Genomic DNA, 15,610 nt, shown 5'->3' with positions numbered 1-15,610 from the left:
AAAGGAGGTGAGAGCAAAAGTCTTGTGGGTGGTGAGGGAAGGCCGCAGGAGAGGAGTGGAGAAGACTAGAGAACCAGCAAGCTTCTCAGAAACACTTCCAAAGACATAGGTGGTTTCTGGTTTTCTCATGAGAGGCAAAGAGCTGAACCAGCAGGAGGAAGGAAGGGAGCAGGTTCTGGGAGACAGAACAGGCGGGAAGGAAATTCTGGATGTTCTCATATCCCAGACAGGGTAAAGGTCTCCTTGGGAGAAGACCAAGATCAGTATTGACGGACGAGAGGTAGTACACTGGGGGTTCTCTGGCCCTGGGCCTCAGCTTCCTGTCCCTGGGCAGCACAGTTAGGATGTCGGATGGATGAGCTGATTGGCTGTGGCTAGTGGGGCAGAAGAGGTTCCACGTGGCGGCTCATTCTCAAGGTGGTTAATGGGCTGCCTCGATGTTGGGCTCTGTTGCCCCATTGATTGTGGGTGAAGGGTGGGGAGGGGGGAGATGAGGAATCGATAGGTTGATTAGTGTCTTACTAGCTCTCTGGTCGGACACTTTGTCAATAGCCACCCACTTACTGACCAGTGGTGCATCGACAGTACTGGCCTGTCCACCTTTCTCTCTGGCCTGAGGCATAAGAACCAGCTGATGGCAGGAACCAGCCCCACCAAATCCTACTGGAGTGGGGCAACTTTTGCTCCCAAGACCAGGCTCCAAGTATGAGCTTCCAACACCATTCCGAAAGAGCCCAGTCTCTGCTTAGTAGGAGGCAAGAGCTGTGATGCAGCCAATCCCCAGCCCCCACAGTCTCCTGCTTTCTGCTGGAGGTCCCTGATATCCTCCCCAAAACAGAACAAAGATAAATTTAAATCCCTAATTAACAGCAGAGGTACATACGTCAGGGGTGGAAATAACAGGTGAAACTTCATTCCCAATTCCCCCTTAGGAACGAGCAACCAGTTAAATAATATTTAATGAGTTCATTTTGCATGTTGGGGAACATAGGGAGAAGCTGAGAGAAGCTAAAACAGATTCAGTTCCCTTCCACGGTCTGCAGGCTCTCCCAGTCTTGAAGATCCCGAGGGCCCAAGGTCTGGCGTCCTCCTAGCCTCCCAGGATGGTCTACAGTAGAACTGCTCTTTGGGATCACAAGAAGGTATAAGTTCAGGTGTTCCATACTGAAACCCTCATGACTGGCCGGCCCAGAACATTCATCCCAGATACTCCTCCTTTGGGGTCCTTTCCCTTTAGACTGGCAGGTTCAGTCCTTCTCCCCCATATATTCCTCCGAGTGACAGGCAGCCTAAGGGCTGGAAAGAGAAAGGGTGGCCCAGAGAAAGAGTCAAGCAAACATTGTGACACTCAGGTCACTCTTGCCGGATTCTAGCATTTCTCTCCTCTGAATGCTTGTCAGATGATGGAGTGAGGGAATTGTAGAGTCGTGGCACTTCTCAGCATGTCTTGTAAACCCTGGTGTTTAGGAGAGGGGACCAGGATATGAGACGTAACACCAAAGACCTTGCACCCAACTCTGGATGTTCTCATATCCCAGACAGGGTAAAGGTCTCCTTGGGAGAAGACCAAGATCAGTATTGACGGACGAGAGGTAGTACACTGGGGGTTCTCTGGCCCTGGGCCTCAGCTTCCTGTCCCTGGGCAGCACAGTTAGGATGTCGGATGGATGAGCTGATTGGCTGTGGCTAGTGGGGCAGAAACGGTCCTGCTTTTGGGTGAATGTGCCCAAAGCTGGCTGTGGAGAGTTCCCAAAGGAGATAGTTAAAGTCAAGTCCTGGCTTTCCTCCATCTTCCAAAGACTAAGACCAGCGAGTGCTGGCCGTGGTGCTGATGTCCCTGCCTCCACCACGGGATCCGCTAGCAGGGAGAGAGTTTTCTCCCAGCTTCTCCCAGAGTCCAGGAGCCAGGAATGGTAACAGGACCCTAAGAACACTTCCAGCATCTTCCTAGGGGTTAACAGAACTGACCTTCCGGCTCCTCACCTTTCCATTGCTAAGTGGTGGTGGTCCTTATCCGCCCACCTTAGATTCTACCTCCTACTGTGTCTTCTTACAGCCCCTGTTTGGTCAACTCCTGATTCACTGGGGGGCAGGAAGCACCCAACAACTGAAACCACGGATAATGCCTCTACCTCCTTTCCATCAGTAACTTTAAACTTCTTCTTCCCCCCACCCAGTTGCTGACAAAGCGTTAAGAAGTGAGTCTAGCGGGCGCCTGGGTGGCTCAGTGGGTTAAGCCGCTGCCTTTGGCTCAGGTCATGATCTCAGGGTCCTGGGATCGAATCCCGCATCGGGCTCTCTGCTCAGCAGGGAGCCTGCTTCCTCTTCTCTCTCTGCCTGCCTTTCTGCCTACTTGTGATCTTCTCTCTGTCAAATAAATAAATAAAATCTTTAAAAAAAAAAAAAAAAAAAAGAAGTGAGTCTAGGGGGGGCGCCGGGGTCGCTCAGTGGGTTAAGCCTCTGCCTTTGACTCGGGTCATGATCTCACGGTTCTGGGATGGAGCCCCGCATCAGGCTCTCTGCTCTGCAGGGAGCCTGCTTCTCCCCCCTCCCCCGCCTGCCTCTCTGTCTACTTGTGATCTCTGTCTGTCAAATAAATAAATTCTTTAAAAAAAAAAAAGTGAGTCTAGGCCTTCACTGTATTCTGTTGCCCCCTCTGCCCTTTCCCCCTCCCCCCGGGTCCTCTGACATAACAGGAGCGCTCTGGGAAGCGGCCACAGGTGAGGCGAGGCAGGAGCCATTAAGGTCGGGTCAGCCTCAGGAGGTGCAGTCAGCCCTGTGTGGTAGAGAGCTGGTTTGCCTCAAATCTAAAACCAAGGTTGAAGGAGATGGGCCGAAGTCCAGAGTGCCGTATGCAGGGAGGGGACAAGGGGAAACCGAGGCTTGAGGCATAGATGAATGGAATGAAGGCAGGGGACGCCTGGGTTGGTCCTGATCTACAGCAGCATGTTTTAAAGCCATGGTAAGTTGGGGGTGGGAAGCGGGGGTGGAAGGGTCTTGAACGCCAAGCGTTCTGGGGAAGCCTCAGCCCTGGTTCAGAGTTGCTGAGACGCACTGGCTTTAGACAGGGTCTCGAAGACGTCTGTGGCTCCCTCTGGGCCCTGCGCCCCATCCCTGTGCTCACAGCGCCTGCCGCCCCCGCACCCCTGCCGGGCCATGCCCACTCAAGAATACTGCCAGATGGACCACAGAGCGATGAGGGTGACGCTGTAGGCCAGCACCGCCACCAGGTAGACACGGAACAGCAGCCTGTCCAGCACGGAGCCCACGCGCAGCCACTCCCGGGCCACCTCTCGGCTCTCGTCCCTCTTCTCCAGGAAGCGCCGGATGGAGGCCAGCTCCTGTAGCAGCCCTCGAACTGCCAGCGAGGCCTCCCGCGGTGGTGGCGGGGGGCTGTCTCGGCCCCTGGGGGTCTTCTCCAAGTCCCAGGGGTCTCCCAAATGGCTGCAGTGGTTTCCCACGTCTGGAAAAAGGGTAGCACATTGGCAAAGGAGGGAGTGTGAATACCATCCCTTCTGCTTCCATGGTGGCTTGGAGAAAATGTTACGAACAGTTTTGGACAGAAAGGCTAGAGAGGTTAACTCACCGATTTGTGGACCCACCACGTGACTTAAACAAATAAGGAAAGCAACACCGTTGGCGACTCTCGCGTACCCTTCTCACTCACATCTTCCACCCTCCCCGCAGGTCACCGAGATCAGGACTCTGGTGCTTATTTCCTCCCATGCACGTTTTTAAAGGCCTGGGCTTCCTCCAGCAATTTGGTATTATTTCATCTGAGTCTCATAGCCCATGAGAGAGGCTGGGTAGGGGTGATAATTACTTGCACATTTTACAGGAAGGGGCTAAAGCGCACAGAGGGTAAGTGAGGAGCCTGTGGTCACACCCAGGACATCATTTAAATGTGAGGCCACCAAGGCCTGAGGCATCTGGGCTGCGAATCCACGGCCCTCACCGGTAGGCCGTGACTCCAACCCTAGGCCTTCTGCACCAGGAAATCTGCCTCTAGCTACGGCCACCTTGCAGGCGAGCAGATAAGCTGGGCATGAGGCTGGTGTACCAGCGCATCCATTCAGGGTGACGGCCACATACCGTCTGTAAAAGGCCTAGGTCTTGCCAGAAGGGAGGACAAAAGCGGGTGCAGTGGTTAGGAATAGCAGCTTAGCAGCCGATGGGCCTGTGTTCCGCTCAGTTCCCCCAGTTCCTGGTGCTGTGACTTAAGGGCAAGCTATTTGACCGTAAGCTTCTGTTTCCTCATTTGACAAATGAGGATGGGAATGCTATTAGGGGGCCTGAGGATGGCCTGTGGTGATGCACAGAAGATACTCATGCCTGGCCCAAAGCGCTCGACAAATACATCAATGAGCCACAACGAACCCCGCCCACCACCACCAGGTAGTGGCTGAAACGATGTCTCAGGGAAAACTAATGCCACAGTCCGTGTCCCCAGCATCCCCATCTGTCCCATAGGTGTTTGAAATTCAAAGGGGCCTGGTCTCTGAGCTGATGGAATGCAGGAGTTTTGGCGATCCTGCTGCAGAGCTCGCCCCGCTGGGGAAGAAGTCCCGTTGCTGTCTGAGGAGCACACATTTGCTCCCTGTTAGGACCCATCTCGGAGAAGGGCTCTTCTCAGCCCCGAAATCTCAGCTTCCAATGTGCTCTGCCCCTGGAACTCCTTCCTTCTCCCTACCCATCCCCGGGATGATGAGAGGAGGTGAAGGCATGGAAAGGGTCCCGCTGATGCCGCAGCTGAACTCCGCTGCCTTCCCATGAGGCCGGGGATGGGGGGTCATGAGCAGTTCTGGGGCACAGAGCCCGTCTGCCCCAGCTTTCCCAGAAGTGGGACAGTACCCACTTCTGAGGCCCCGCCCAGACCCTGGCATATCCCGCCACGGCAGCCAGAGGCTCTCCACCAGGTCCCCAGGCCCAGGCCCCGGTGTGGGAACCTCCCTCCTTCTCTCACCTGTGCAGTCGTCAGTCTTGGTGGCTGGGGAGATGACAAGGGGCCTTCGAGAAGCCGGTTGCTCCCCGAGGCAAAGGAGAGGTGCCACCCGCTCCAGAACCAGGTGCTGTAGCCAGGCGGGCACGGGCTGCTGCAAGTCCTGCTTGTGCACCAGCCGCACGATGAAGATGGTCTCAGCCAAGCTCATCACCAGCAGTGCCATGCACACGACGAAGTAGACTCCTGTGCACATGGGGCGGGGGTGAGGGACACACAGCGCAGGTGGGAGGGGGCTGGTTTCTCGGTTCCTCGGCCAAACTGCATGCTTGCCCCGGGGCGGGGGCTTACCAATGAGGGGAGTGCCAATGGCTGTGGCCGGCAGCGTGTCCGACACGATGATGAGGAAGACGGAGTAGCCCAGGAGGAGCGTGATCTTGAAGGAGACCCTCTCGCCGCTGTCTGGAGGCAGGTAGAAGCCCACTATGTCCATGAGCATGAGGAAGATACTGGGTAGCAGCAGGCTGACCGCATAGAACAGGGGCCGCCGGCGGATGACCACCTAAGACCAGGACGGGAGCTTGTGGGGGAAAGCTGGGGCAGACGGGCTCTGTGCCCCAGAACTGCCAGCCCCTCCCGGACCCCCTCGCTTTGTGAGCTTCTGGGCCAGACTGCTGAGAGAGGAGACTGGGCCGACCTCACATCCTGTCTCCAGATAGAGGCCTGTGGCGGCCAAGGAGCAGTAAGGGACAGCTTACTTGCATAGGGACACTCCTTACTCCCCACTTACTTCCCCGAAGTTCCAAGGCATGAGTGCGGCCCTTGGGCTAGGGAAAGGGCTGCAGAGATTCTCCCCTCCGGCCCCCACCCCGTGCCTCCTGGATTCCACGTGGGTCTCACGACCCCCAGCTCCGGTGGGCGTCCCCCTGTGCCCACCCCAGTCCCACTCACATAGAACTTCATTTCTGCGTAATGGCTGCTGTCCTCCAAACTGAACTCCCGGAACTGGGTCAGCACCCCCAGAAGCTCCCACTCGCCCTGGTTCATGAAGACGGTCTTGTCGAGCTTCACCTTTTCCGGCAGGCGCCACAGGGAGATGTTGATGTCCTGGACTGAGAGGCAAGAAAGCAAGCCAGCTCTGGAGGCTGCAGACCCTGGGATGGGGCTTAGCTCAAATGAGGTAACAGTGTACACGGTACCCACCTTGGGGAGGGGGCAGTAGCGAGGGAGTGACAGTGTGCATGAACACACAGTGAAATGCGAAGAACCAGAACCAAACAAACGACTTATTAGAAAGCCCCCCCCCCTCCCTATCTCCTTCTCTGTCTGTATGTCTGTATGTGCTGTGCACATCCCCCTTCCAAACCTATGTTTCCATTAGGGTCACCTACTTATGAAATGGACAAAAACCAACATTCTTCACCTTTCCCCGATAGAGTTGCCTGCCCTTCAACGAGATCTAAGGTCTCGGTCAGGTTAAGCATCCAGGTCTTGATTTCGGCTCATGCCATGGTCTCAGGATCCTGAGATCGAGCCCCACATCCGTGCCGAGCGTGGAGCCTGCTTTAGATTCCTTCTCTCCCTCTCCCTTGTCCCCCATCCCCATGCATGCGTGTGCACTTTCTCTCTCAAGAAGAAAGAAAGAGAGAGAGAGAGAGAGAGAGAAAGAAAGGAAAAATAAAGGAGAACTAGGGAAATAAGTGAAACCTTCACTTAGAGAATAGCAGTTCTACTCGTCTGCATCCCTGCTGGAGAAACAGGTACATCCTAGAAGGCCGGGAGTGTCCATTACAGCAACATACGGGGAGAGGTACGTGTCCATCAATGAGGAACAGGCTTACTAAACTGCGATGCCTCCAAACTCCAGACTACTCCATAGCAGACATTTATGGGAAACATGTAAATAGGCACTAACTCGGAAAAACGTCCAAGACCTCTCACAGAGTGCAAAGAACCAGGTAGCAGTAACATAAATGATGCATTTCGTAAAATGAAAGTATATGAAATAAATTTCATGGGCTTTCCACAGATGTGTCTGCCCGTGTATAGGCCAAGCACAGAGAAGGATCTGGAAGAATGTGCCATATGAAGCTTATAAGAGCTGTGCCATCCTGGTGTGGGGAGTTTCTGGGGAAGAGTTTGGGACTGAAGGTAGGTAGAGGTCAAAAGTCTAAGATTATTTTTAATTCTGGTTTTTGCCCAAGGAAGTTGTGTGTTACCTTGTAATGTACAGTTAATGTGATAAAATCAGACAGAAGTGAGGATGCCTTTCTGCAGGAGTGTGACGCTCTCCTCACTGGGATTTACTGAGCCCCTGGCATTCACCCACTAAATAAAAGAGGCCGAGCCCCTTCTTTTGTGCCAGGCACTGTCCTGGGGACCCATCGCTGGGTCAGAAATCGTGGTCCTGCCCTCTCTGGGTTTCTCTCTGCTAGAGAAGCAAACGTTGAACAAGCGCCTACATATGCAATGGAAGTGGGGAGAACAGGGTGCTCTAGAACTGGGCAAGGGGGGACCTCATCTGGGAATGAGCCCGCTTTCCCTGAGGCGCTGGGCTGCTGCTGGGTTTGGGAGAGCAGGGGACTTGACCGCAGCAGGAGGTGTTTGGGGGCAAGAGTGGGGCGGGAAGGGGAGCAGGAGATGGAGGAGGACGAGGCAGGGGGCCCAGGAGAGGAAGCAACCTGGGATAAAGGGAGAGAACAAGGGGCTTTGGGGCCTGGAAAGGAAGGCAGCGGGGCTGGAGCCGAACTCAGGGGAGTGTGCACTGGGTTGAGGATGCTGTAGTGAGTCAAGGGCAGGCCCTGCGAGCCAGGTGAAGAATTCTGTCTCAGGGGTCCCAGGAAGCCACTGAGGCTTTTAAGCTAGAGCTGGGACAAGGTCCGATTTGCATTTTAGTAAGTTCTCACCATTTGCTATGGGGAGCATGGATTGGAGGGGACTGGCCAGGAGATTACTGCAGAAGGCGGGGGCGGTGGTGTGTCCGTGGAGAAGACAAGTGAGGGATACTTAGGGCCACATCCTGTCCTGGCCTACTGAGTGTCCTGCTGCAAGTTTACACAGTCTCATTGGACCCTGGAGACAACCAAGGCAGCAGCGAGGGCAAGCACGGAGCCCTGTCTGGAGGAAGAGGCCAGGCTCAGCGGCATTAAGAAAAGAAACAGGAAGTGACTTGGATAAAGGAGAGAGCCTCCTAGGGGGTGCCCCCCTCCGCCATGCCCTGTCCCCTCCCATGCCCTGCCCCCTCCCGGAGCCCCGTGCAGCACTCACTGGTGTGCAGCCAGCTGGTGAAGGTCAGGGAGCAGTTCTGCACGTCGAAGGGGAAGTTGTAGATGTCGAGGCTACAGGCAGTCATCACCTGAAGGGGCTTGTAGTTCTGGACCTCGCCATGATGCCCAACGTACACATATGGGATACTTGGAGACTTCCCCACGTCCACACTGGCCAGGGAAGAGGGTCAGTTTGGGGGGTTCAAGAAGCAGGTCAAGCTCTGGGAGTCTGAAGGTTTCTGAGCAACCCAGCAGGGATAGAAATTCAGGAAGGGTCTGGGCAGCAGGACAACCTTCCCAGTTGCCTTCTCATCTCTTCTAGGCTTTCTTACCTGCCATTGTCAGGGTTACCTTCCAAGCAGGAAAGGGCATTTCTCCTTCATTCCCTTGGCAACCTCGCCACAAAAGGCAGGCAGGGAATCCATGTACCTCACAGCCACTGGCTCTAACACACATGCGCGGTTGTCCCTATGCCCCCACCCCCAGCCAGACAGAGCTTAGTCTCAGGAGTTGGCTTAGTGGCAATGGGCGGTCTCAGTGGGAAAGCAGGACCTCGGGTTCCATCCTGACCCGGGCTTCCCTTTGCTCCCCATCCCTAGTAGTCCTTTAAACATGAGAATGATCTGGCCTGGAGGAGAATCAACTAGAGAAATCATGGCGAAGAAATGAGGCAAGGTGGGAAGTTCTGCAAGACTTAGCCCCACTCTCTCGGTAGATCCCCAACCCCTAGGCTCTCCCAAGTGGCCACCGTGGCACGGAATGGCCTGAGCTGGGCGTCCCGAGCCTGTAACCTCCTGTGGAACAAGGCTGAGAGATGAGAAATCAAGATTCAGGCTGCTTCCCGGTTTAACTGGAGACCCAGCCAGGAACTGGGATCCCTGCGGCCTGAGCGGCGCAGGTCATGGAGCTCCAGGTCAGCTGCCTTTCCTGAAAAATAGAGTGAGTGGGACCCCAGGCATCGGACAACACAGTGTCTACTGAGTGGAAGGCTACTGGCCCTGGGCCCCTTCCCCCTTCCTTCTGTCTCCCCCAGCCCTCTCCATGCCCTGGCTCTCAGAAGCCCAGGCAGCAGAGCCGGAAGGAGCCTGAAGGATGGAGGGAACGGATGTTAGCTGGGGGCCCATGAGACAGTGTTCAGCTGCTGGTAATAAAGGGTGGGAGTACCCACTTCTCACTGGGCGTGCAAGCTGGAGCCAGCCAGCCACTGCATGACTTGAAAGGTCTGAGCCTCTCCAGCTCCAAATCGCCCTGTGACCAAGGTGGTGACCCCTGGGGCACTACACCCCTTTTGGTAACGCAGCTCCCTCTCATTCAGCTACTGTTAACAGTGGGGATTCATTCCTCAGCTTCCCTCCCCCAGGAAGAGGGCCCTCGGACCAAGAAGAGCAAAGTTTCAACATTAGGCACAGAAAAAAGGAGTTTTTAAAAAGAAAAGAGAAAGAAAAGAGAAAACAAACCAACCACAAAGGGGAGTTGGGGCCCAAGACAATTCCTACAGTCCCCTGACAGTGCTGCCAGCCTGGGTGGGACCTCTCCTGCCCTGCAGAGCCGTGTCCCCACGCCCTGTCCCTCCCCAGCCCCGGAGGCACCGGGCAGCCCAGGACTGGGGGGCAGCACTCACAACTCATTGATGAGAATGTCTGGGACCCAGATGTTGTCGGTGGGGACGGACAGCTTGGTGATGTTGTCAAAGTCCTCAGGGTTCCACTGGAGAAACTCATCAGTCCAGTACTAGGGGAGGAGTGGGGAGGGTCACAGGCAGCCCCCTCCATCTTGGGTGGGGGGGGACATCGGCAACTTGGGGTGATGTCACCGCTCAGGGGGAATCTGGGTATTGGTGTCCCCGATCACTCGGCAGTACCCGAGAGCTCCCATCTCTGTGCTCACACACTCCCGGCACGCAGGTATGACCCAGGCAGATGAAGCCTTGCCCAGGGAAGGCATGCGGCCATTTCTCCTGTTTGAACAGCCCAGCTGCCAACCGCGGGCTCTTAGACAGATAGCCTCTTGGGTCTTGGTCTGCTCACGTGTAAACTGAGATAATAACACGCACCTCACAGGTTAGAGATGGTTACTGTTAAGTTGGGATCAATGCATTGCTCACCATCCTGTCGGAATGACTGATCTAAAATGTCAACTTAATGGTGTCACTCCCTCGCTTAGAACTCCAGTTGCCAACTTTCCCCTTGGGATAGAGTTCGACCTCACGGCCTACAATGGGCCGCATCGTCCGACCCCTCCAGCATTCTCTCTAGCCTCGTGAATTCTGCCTCTCTGTAGCTTCTCACCTCCGGCCACGGGAGGGGAACCCTCCACATCTCTTCTCACCACGCTCCCACACCGCAACCCCCGTCTTCACCCCTGAGGGAGGTCTTCCTCGTCCCTCCAGACTTTACCAAGGCATCTGTCTGCTCTCTTCTCCAGGAACCTTCCAGGACCCCACAGCCCAGGTGGGGTGTTTAGGTGCCTCCTCTGCTCCCGTGGTTGGCCTCTTGTTCTTGCTGCATTCATGGGTCTGTCCATGTGTGGGGGCCCCCTAGACTGTGAGCTCACTGAGTCTAGTTTGTGTCTCTGATTCTGGCCCCTTAGCATAGTCCCTGAAACACGAGAGGCTGGTGTCCCCTCCCTGCTGGGCCGACAAGTGACCCTGAGGTCCAGGGGTGGGACCTAAGCCCGAGGTCCCAGGAAAGGGGCTCCCGCCTCCCTTTTTGGGCTGGGCCCTTTCCCTTGACACAGGTGTGTGCCACAGTGAGAGATCTCTGTGAGGCCGAGGGGCGCCGGCGGGAATCCACGCTCCCGCGTCTTCCTCTACCCCACTCTCTGCCCCATGAGCGGCTGGCAGTGGCGAATGTGCATGAGGAGTGGGAGGGGTTTAACTGATACCCTCATGTGCCAGGAACCAGCCCTGTCCTCCTGCCCATGCTCTCCAGCCACTGGGGTTCCCTCAGGCTCTCACGACCACCCCCCAGCTCAGGGGCTGCCCGAGCAGACCAGCCCGCAGACAGCAGCCTGTGCTGCTGGCCTCCCTCCCTGCCGGCTCCCCACAGACGTGCTATAAAGGCCTCAGAGAGTTTCCACCAGCGCTGGAGCGACGTGGGTCAGAAACTGAGTGGGGAGGTGGCCGAGGGGGGAGGACTTGGTGGATGGAGTCATCCCCTGCCAATCGCCCAATTTGGTTGTCATTGAATCTGGCGTAATAGATGGAAGAACTTTCTAGCAAAGAGAGTTGTCTGAAAGTGCAGTTGCTGCTCACTGAGCTCCTGGTCACTATAGATAGTCCATCAACAGTGGCTGGGCAAGTTGTTTGAGATGCTGTGAAAACCCCCAGAAACCAGAGGGGTCTGGAGGATTCCTCCTCCACTGACAGACATGCTTCCTTCCACTGCCAGTCCTGAGATGAGAAGAGCTCAGACTTCTGGGCCTCAAGAGTCTGCTTCCTAACCTCTTCCCTCCCTCTCCCTCATCAAGGCCTCTGAGATTCCGGATTCCTTTGAGATGGAGGAATCCTTCCTGTCAGGGGAAGCCCAGATCTCAGGACAGGGCGGTGGGCGCGCGGTTGGTGGCTTACCTGCCGGTACCAGATGTAGGTGGTCAGAACCTGGTTCTTCTCATCCTGTGAAGGGAAAGGGAGCTCAGCTTCGGTGGCCCTGGGGGTGGGCGTTCGCCCTGCACCCACACCCCAACAGGAGCTGCTGCTTTGTGTCCCTAGTTCTTTGGGAAGTGAGAGTGAAGGAGAGGGGAAAGGGAGCCAGCCAGGAAGAGGTGGTCTTTTACTAGACACATCTAGAAAGAAACCAATTCTTCAAAAAATTTCACATATATATATATATATACACACACATTCATATATATATATTCCATAGATATAAAATTTCATATATATATGAAAGTGTATATATATCTTCTACTATTTTCTATTATTATGCATATTATATGTATACATCTCTTATATTACATGTATTTTATGTATATAATATACATAATATAGAGATAAGAGGAGACCTATAGACAATATCTTCTCTCTGTTATATGTTTTTACGTATCTGTATGCCTATGTCCGGATCTGTATCTCCTTCCTGCCCTAGTGTGCCGGCAAGAGGGACAAGACCTCATGGAGAACAAGATTCATCACTGGTTTCGGATTCATTCTGCAACAACCCTTTAGCAACACCTGCCTTTTATGGGGGCGCACGTAACACAGCTTGGGCCTAGAGAGGAACAGGGCAGTTTGAAGCCTCACAGCACTCACATGGAGACGTCGTGACCGTGACATACTGAGTGGAAAGTGGGTCTCTAGCCATAAGGGTCAGGAGAGGCAGACACACAGGTGACCCCGTTCTCTGGTTTGGGCAGCTGTGCAGGTGTTGGGTGACATCATCTGTCCTGACACGGGTCTGTGCCAGGTCACAGGTACTCTGAGTCCTTTAATGGCCACTGTACTGTGCAGGGGGTGACTTGGCCTTCCGTGGTCTCCCACCCCTTCCGTGGTCTCCCACCCCGAGCGGGGCAAGTTGGGGCCCAGTGCTCACCACGCTGAGGATGGCATAGATAATGACGTCGATGGCCACGGTGGTAGGCTTCCTCCAGTCCCGCACGGGCCGCACGCCCTTCTCGTAGTTGGCCATAAGGTGCTCCGATAGCCTCAGCAGAGCTGGCCTGGAGCTGTTCTGGGCCTGGAGGGGCCTCCAGTGCTTGGCTGGGGAGAACAGTTCACAGTGGGCCTCAGAGCCTGAGGCTTTCCCCAGTTCTCTTGCCCTGGTTTGAAAGCTGTTAAGAGAAATGTCTCTACTATTTCCATCTCAGATCCCCAGGTCTGCCCACTGACTGAAATTCCCATGATTGGGACATTTTGTCTATAGAGAAAAACAGATCTGAAGCTATTGTCTCCTCAGGGTAACAGGTATGCTCCTGTATGTGAGGGGGGGTGCTCGCCTGGCTGCAGAGGCCGGGCCGCAAGACAGGTGAGGTCTAAGGAGGCCAAGGGCTGAGGAAGGCTGAGAGCAGGTACAAGCTCAGAGGCGGCGGGCCTGTGGGGATGGACGAGGGGCCCCGGGGAGCCAGGGAGGAGTGGCCCCAGGACGTGGAACCGGGGCTACAAGAGGAAAGGCTGCTCCAAGCACACAATCTCTAAGCCCCAAGGTCCGCATGAGGGTTTGCCTTGGTGTCTGCCCTTGGCTCCCTGACCCCGGCCGCTACTGACGAGGAAAGAAGGGAGCCATTCCAGGAACACTGACGTTCCTTTCCCTTCCTGCAGAATCCCCCCCTCTCAGCCGCAAACACACGCTCCCAGGGGCGGGTAGGGCAGCACTCCTTCAGAGGTGTCCTGCTCTGCTCTGTGGGCAGATCTGGTGAAGATAGGAAGAGGGTTAGGTGTGGGGTGGACAGGAAGTGGGGAGAAACCGAGTTGTCCCCAGAGCCGGAGGCCTAGAGGGACCAGAGAGCAGAAAACCCAACTTCTAGGCCTCTCCCCATTCTATGGGGGTTTCATGTGTACCTGTCACCCCTCTGGGAAACAGCAGAAGGATTTCCTGAGAGATGCCAAGAAGTATGAAGGTGAAAGGCACAGGGGAGAGAAGGGGAAGGCCCCAGGGGGTCAGGGCGTGGGCTGTGAGAGGAAGAGATGGGTGCCGTCTGTGTTGTTGCCCCAGCAGGTGCCTCTCCCTGCCCTGTCCCTGATAAACTCTCCGTTTCCCTCAGAATGACAGAGAAGAGCAGAGAGGAGGCCAGAGACCATTTATTGAGTGTCTCCTGTGGGATAATCTCAGGGAACATATTATTCAATTCGATCTCGAGCAGCCCCCTGGGGCGGCTGTCATGACAGCATCGTTGACAGAGAAGAGTCCCCAAGGCTCAGAAAGGTGGGTCCTGGGCCCGCGAGTGGAGGAACAATTTCAAATCCCCGTCTCTGTGTGTCTTACCAGAGGGGGCCCCACAGGACTCGGGGCGAAAAGCTGTTGCTGGAAGGGACAGCACTTCTCTTCAGCCAGGGAAGCCCCAGACCAGGGTCTTGAAAAGCAGCCTGGGGCGTTTATCCCTCTGAACTTCCCCACAGACAGCTCAAGAGAGGAAAACCGTCGTGTGTTTAAGCTCTTCCTATCCGTCCAGCCCCGAGACGGCATCCTAACTGTGCTCCGGCCCCAGCTCCATCCTAGCTCCAGATGGGGAGATGACCTTCCGGAATGGGGAACCGATATTGTTTGTAGCCAAAGGAAACAGATCCTTTGGTGACCCCAACCCGGGAAGGCAGGCAAAGGTGGGTGGGGGAATGCGAGAAGTTTGGTGTCGCTGGAGTTACACTCCGGAAGGGAACTTTGGGAAAGGAGGCCCAGGGAACCCATGCAATAAGACTAGGGAAGTCGAGGAAAGATGGCTATGTTTGCTCTGGTCTCCACTCTGTTGCGAAGGCGCTGTGTGACCTTGAGTGAATGACTACCCCTCTCTGGACCCCTGCATTCCCACTGACAACAAGAAGGGGTAGACTGCCTCAGCTGCAAGGAACCTTGCAGATGTCATTCCATGAGTCTAGGGCAGGGCAAAGGACAGAGAAGCCCATCTCTGGCCTCTGTGTACCGGGCTGCTGCTGGGTCCCTCTCAGCAGGTCTGGCGCACCACCCACACTCAACTGCCCCAACTTTGGAGGCGGACCCCAGTCCCTTCAACTCCTCTCATGCTCACCTGCGGCAGGATTCCCTGACTCTCCTGCAACAGCAAACCCTGCTTCCCTCAAGCCCTGGGGGAATCAAGCCACCCCCGCCCCCCGCCCATGTCTGCAGGGGTCAGCAAGTCGTATGTGCGTGACCAGTCCCCTTACCTTCTCCTTGTGCCAGGAGCATGGGCAGAAGCAAGGCCAGCAGGGCCCGTGGCACCCACAACAGCATGGTGAGCTCTCCCGGGTGTGGGATGCTGGGCGTGAGCCCGGGGTGAGTCGTGCCAGGGCACAGCCTGCCCGCGCGCTCCCGGCCTCGTGTGTCCCAGCCTGCCTGCCTCTCCGGGCCGCTTTCCACACCTTCTGAGGCTTCTGCCTCACAGAGCCCCGCCACTGGGGTTGGGCGGCCGCCAGGTTTTCCTGCAATCAGTTCTTCTGCTGGATCAGGTTTCAGGGCGGGAGGGAAGGAGAAGGAGCCAGTGAGAAAGGAGCCCGCCCAGCTGATGTCATGGGGCCGGCCAGCCAGCCAGGTGGTCTGGCCAAATTCCCCAAGGAGTAACTGGGAGTAACTGCAGGAGCCCCCCGGAAGGAGGGTGCGTCTGTCTGCGGGGAGGTGTTTGGGCTCCTGCAGTGTGGTTTCATAGCATGGGGCGGGGGCAGGGAGAGGTGAGGTGGTGGGAGCAGGGAGGGGAGGGGAGGGGCCAGGCTGTGGGAGCAGGAAGGCTCTTCTTTTACACCACGCGGGGGATGAGAGCCCCT

At 55.9% G+C, this 15,610-nt stretch overlaps 1 protein-coding gene across 1 annotated transcript; it reads right to left on the bottom strand.

Annotated features, from left to right (window-relative positions):
* Positions 1-1,705: 1,705 nt before the first annotated feature.
* Positions 1,706-15,259, bottom strand: HTR3A (5-hydroxytryptamine receptor 3A). Its single transcript, XM_059181256.1, has 9 exons — positions 15,017-15,259; positions 12,735-12,901; positions 11,774-11,818; positions 9,827-9,936; positions 8,207-8,376; positions 5,891-6,051; positions 5,291-5,501; positions 4,964-5,185; positions 1,706-3,463 (listed from the first exon to the last, which is right to left on the bottom strand). The coding sequence occupies exons 1-9, from the start codon at positions 15,081-15,083 to the stop codon at positions 3,165-3,167; spliced, it is 1,452 nt and encodes a 483-aa protein (XP_059037239.1). The 5' UTR covers positions 15,084-15,259; the 3' UTR covers positions 1,706-3,164.
* Positions 15,260-15,610: the final 351 nt, after the last annotated feature.

Source organism: Mustela lutreola, chromosome 1 (genome assembly GCF_030435805.1).
Source record: "Mustela lutreola isolate mMusLut2 chromosome 1, mMusLut2.pri, whole genome shotgun sequence".
Taxonomy (NCBI): Eukaryota; Metazoa; Chordata; class Mammalia; order Carnivora; family Mustelidae; genus Mustela; species Mustela lutreola.
The sequence above is the reverse complement of the archived record's forward strand: the minus strand, read 5'-3'. Positions and strand labels throughout refer to the sequence as shown.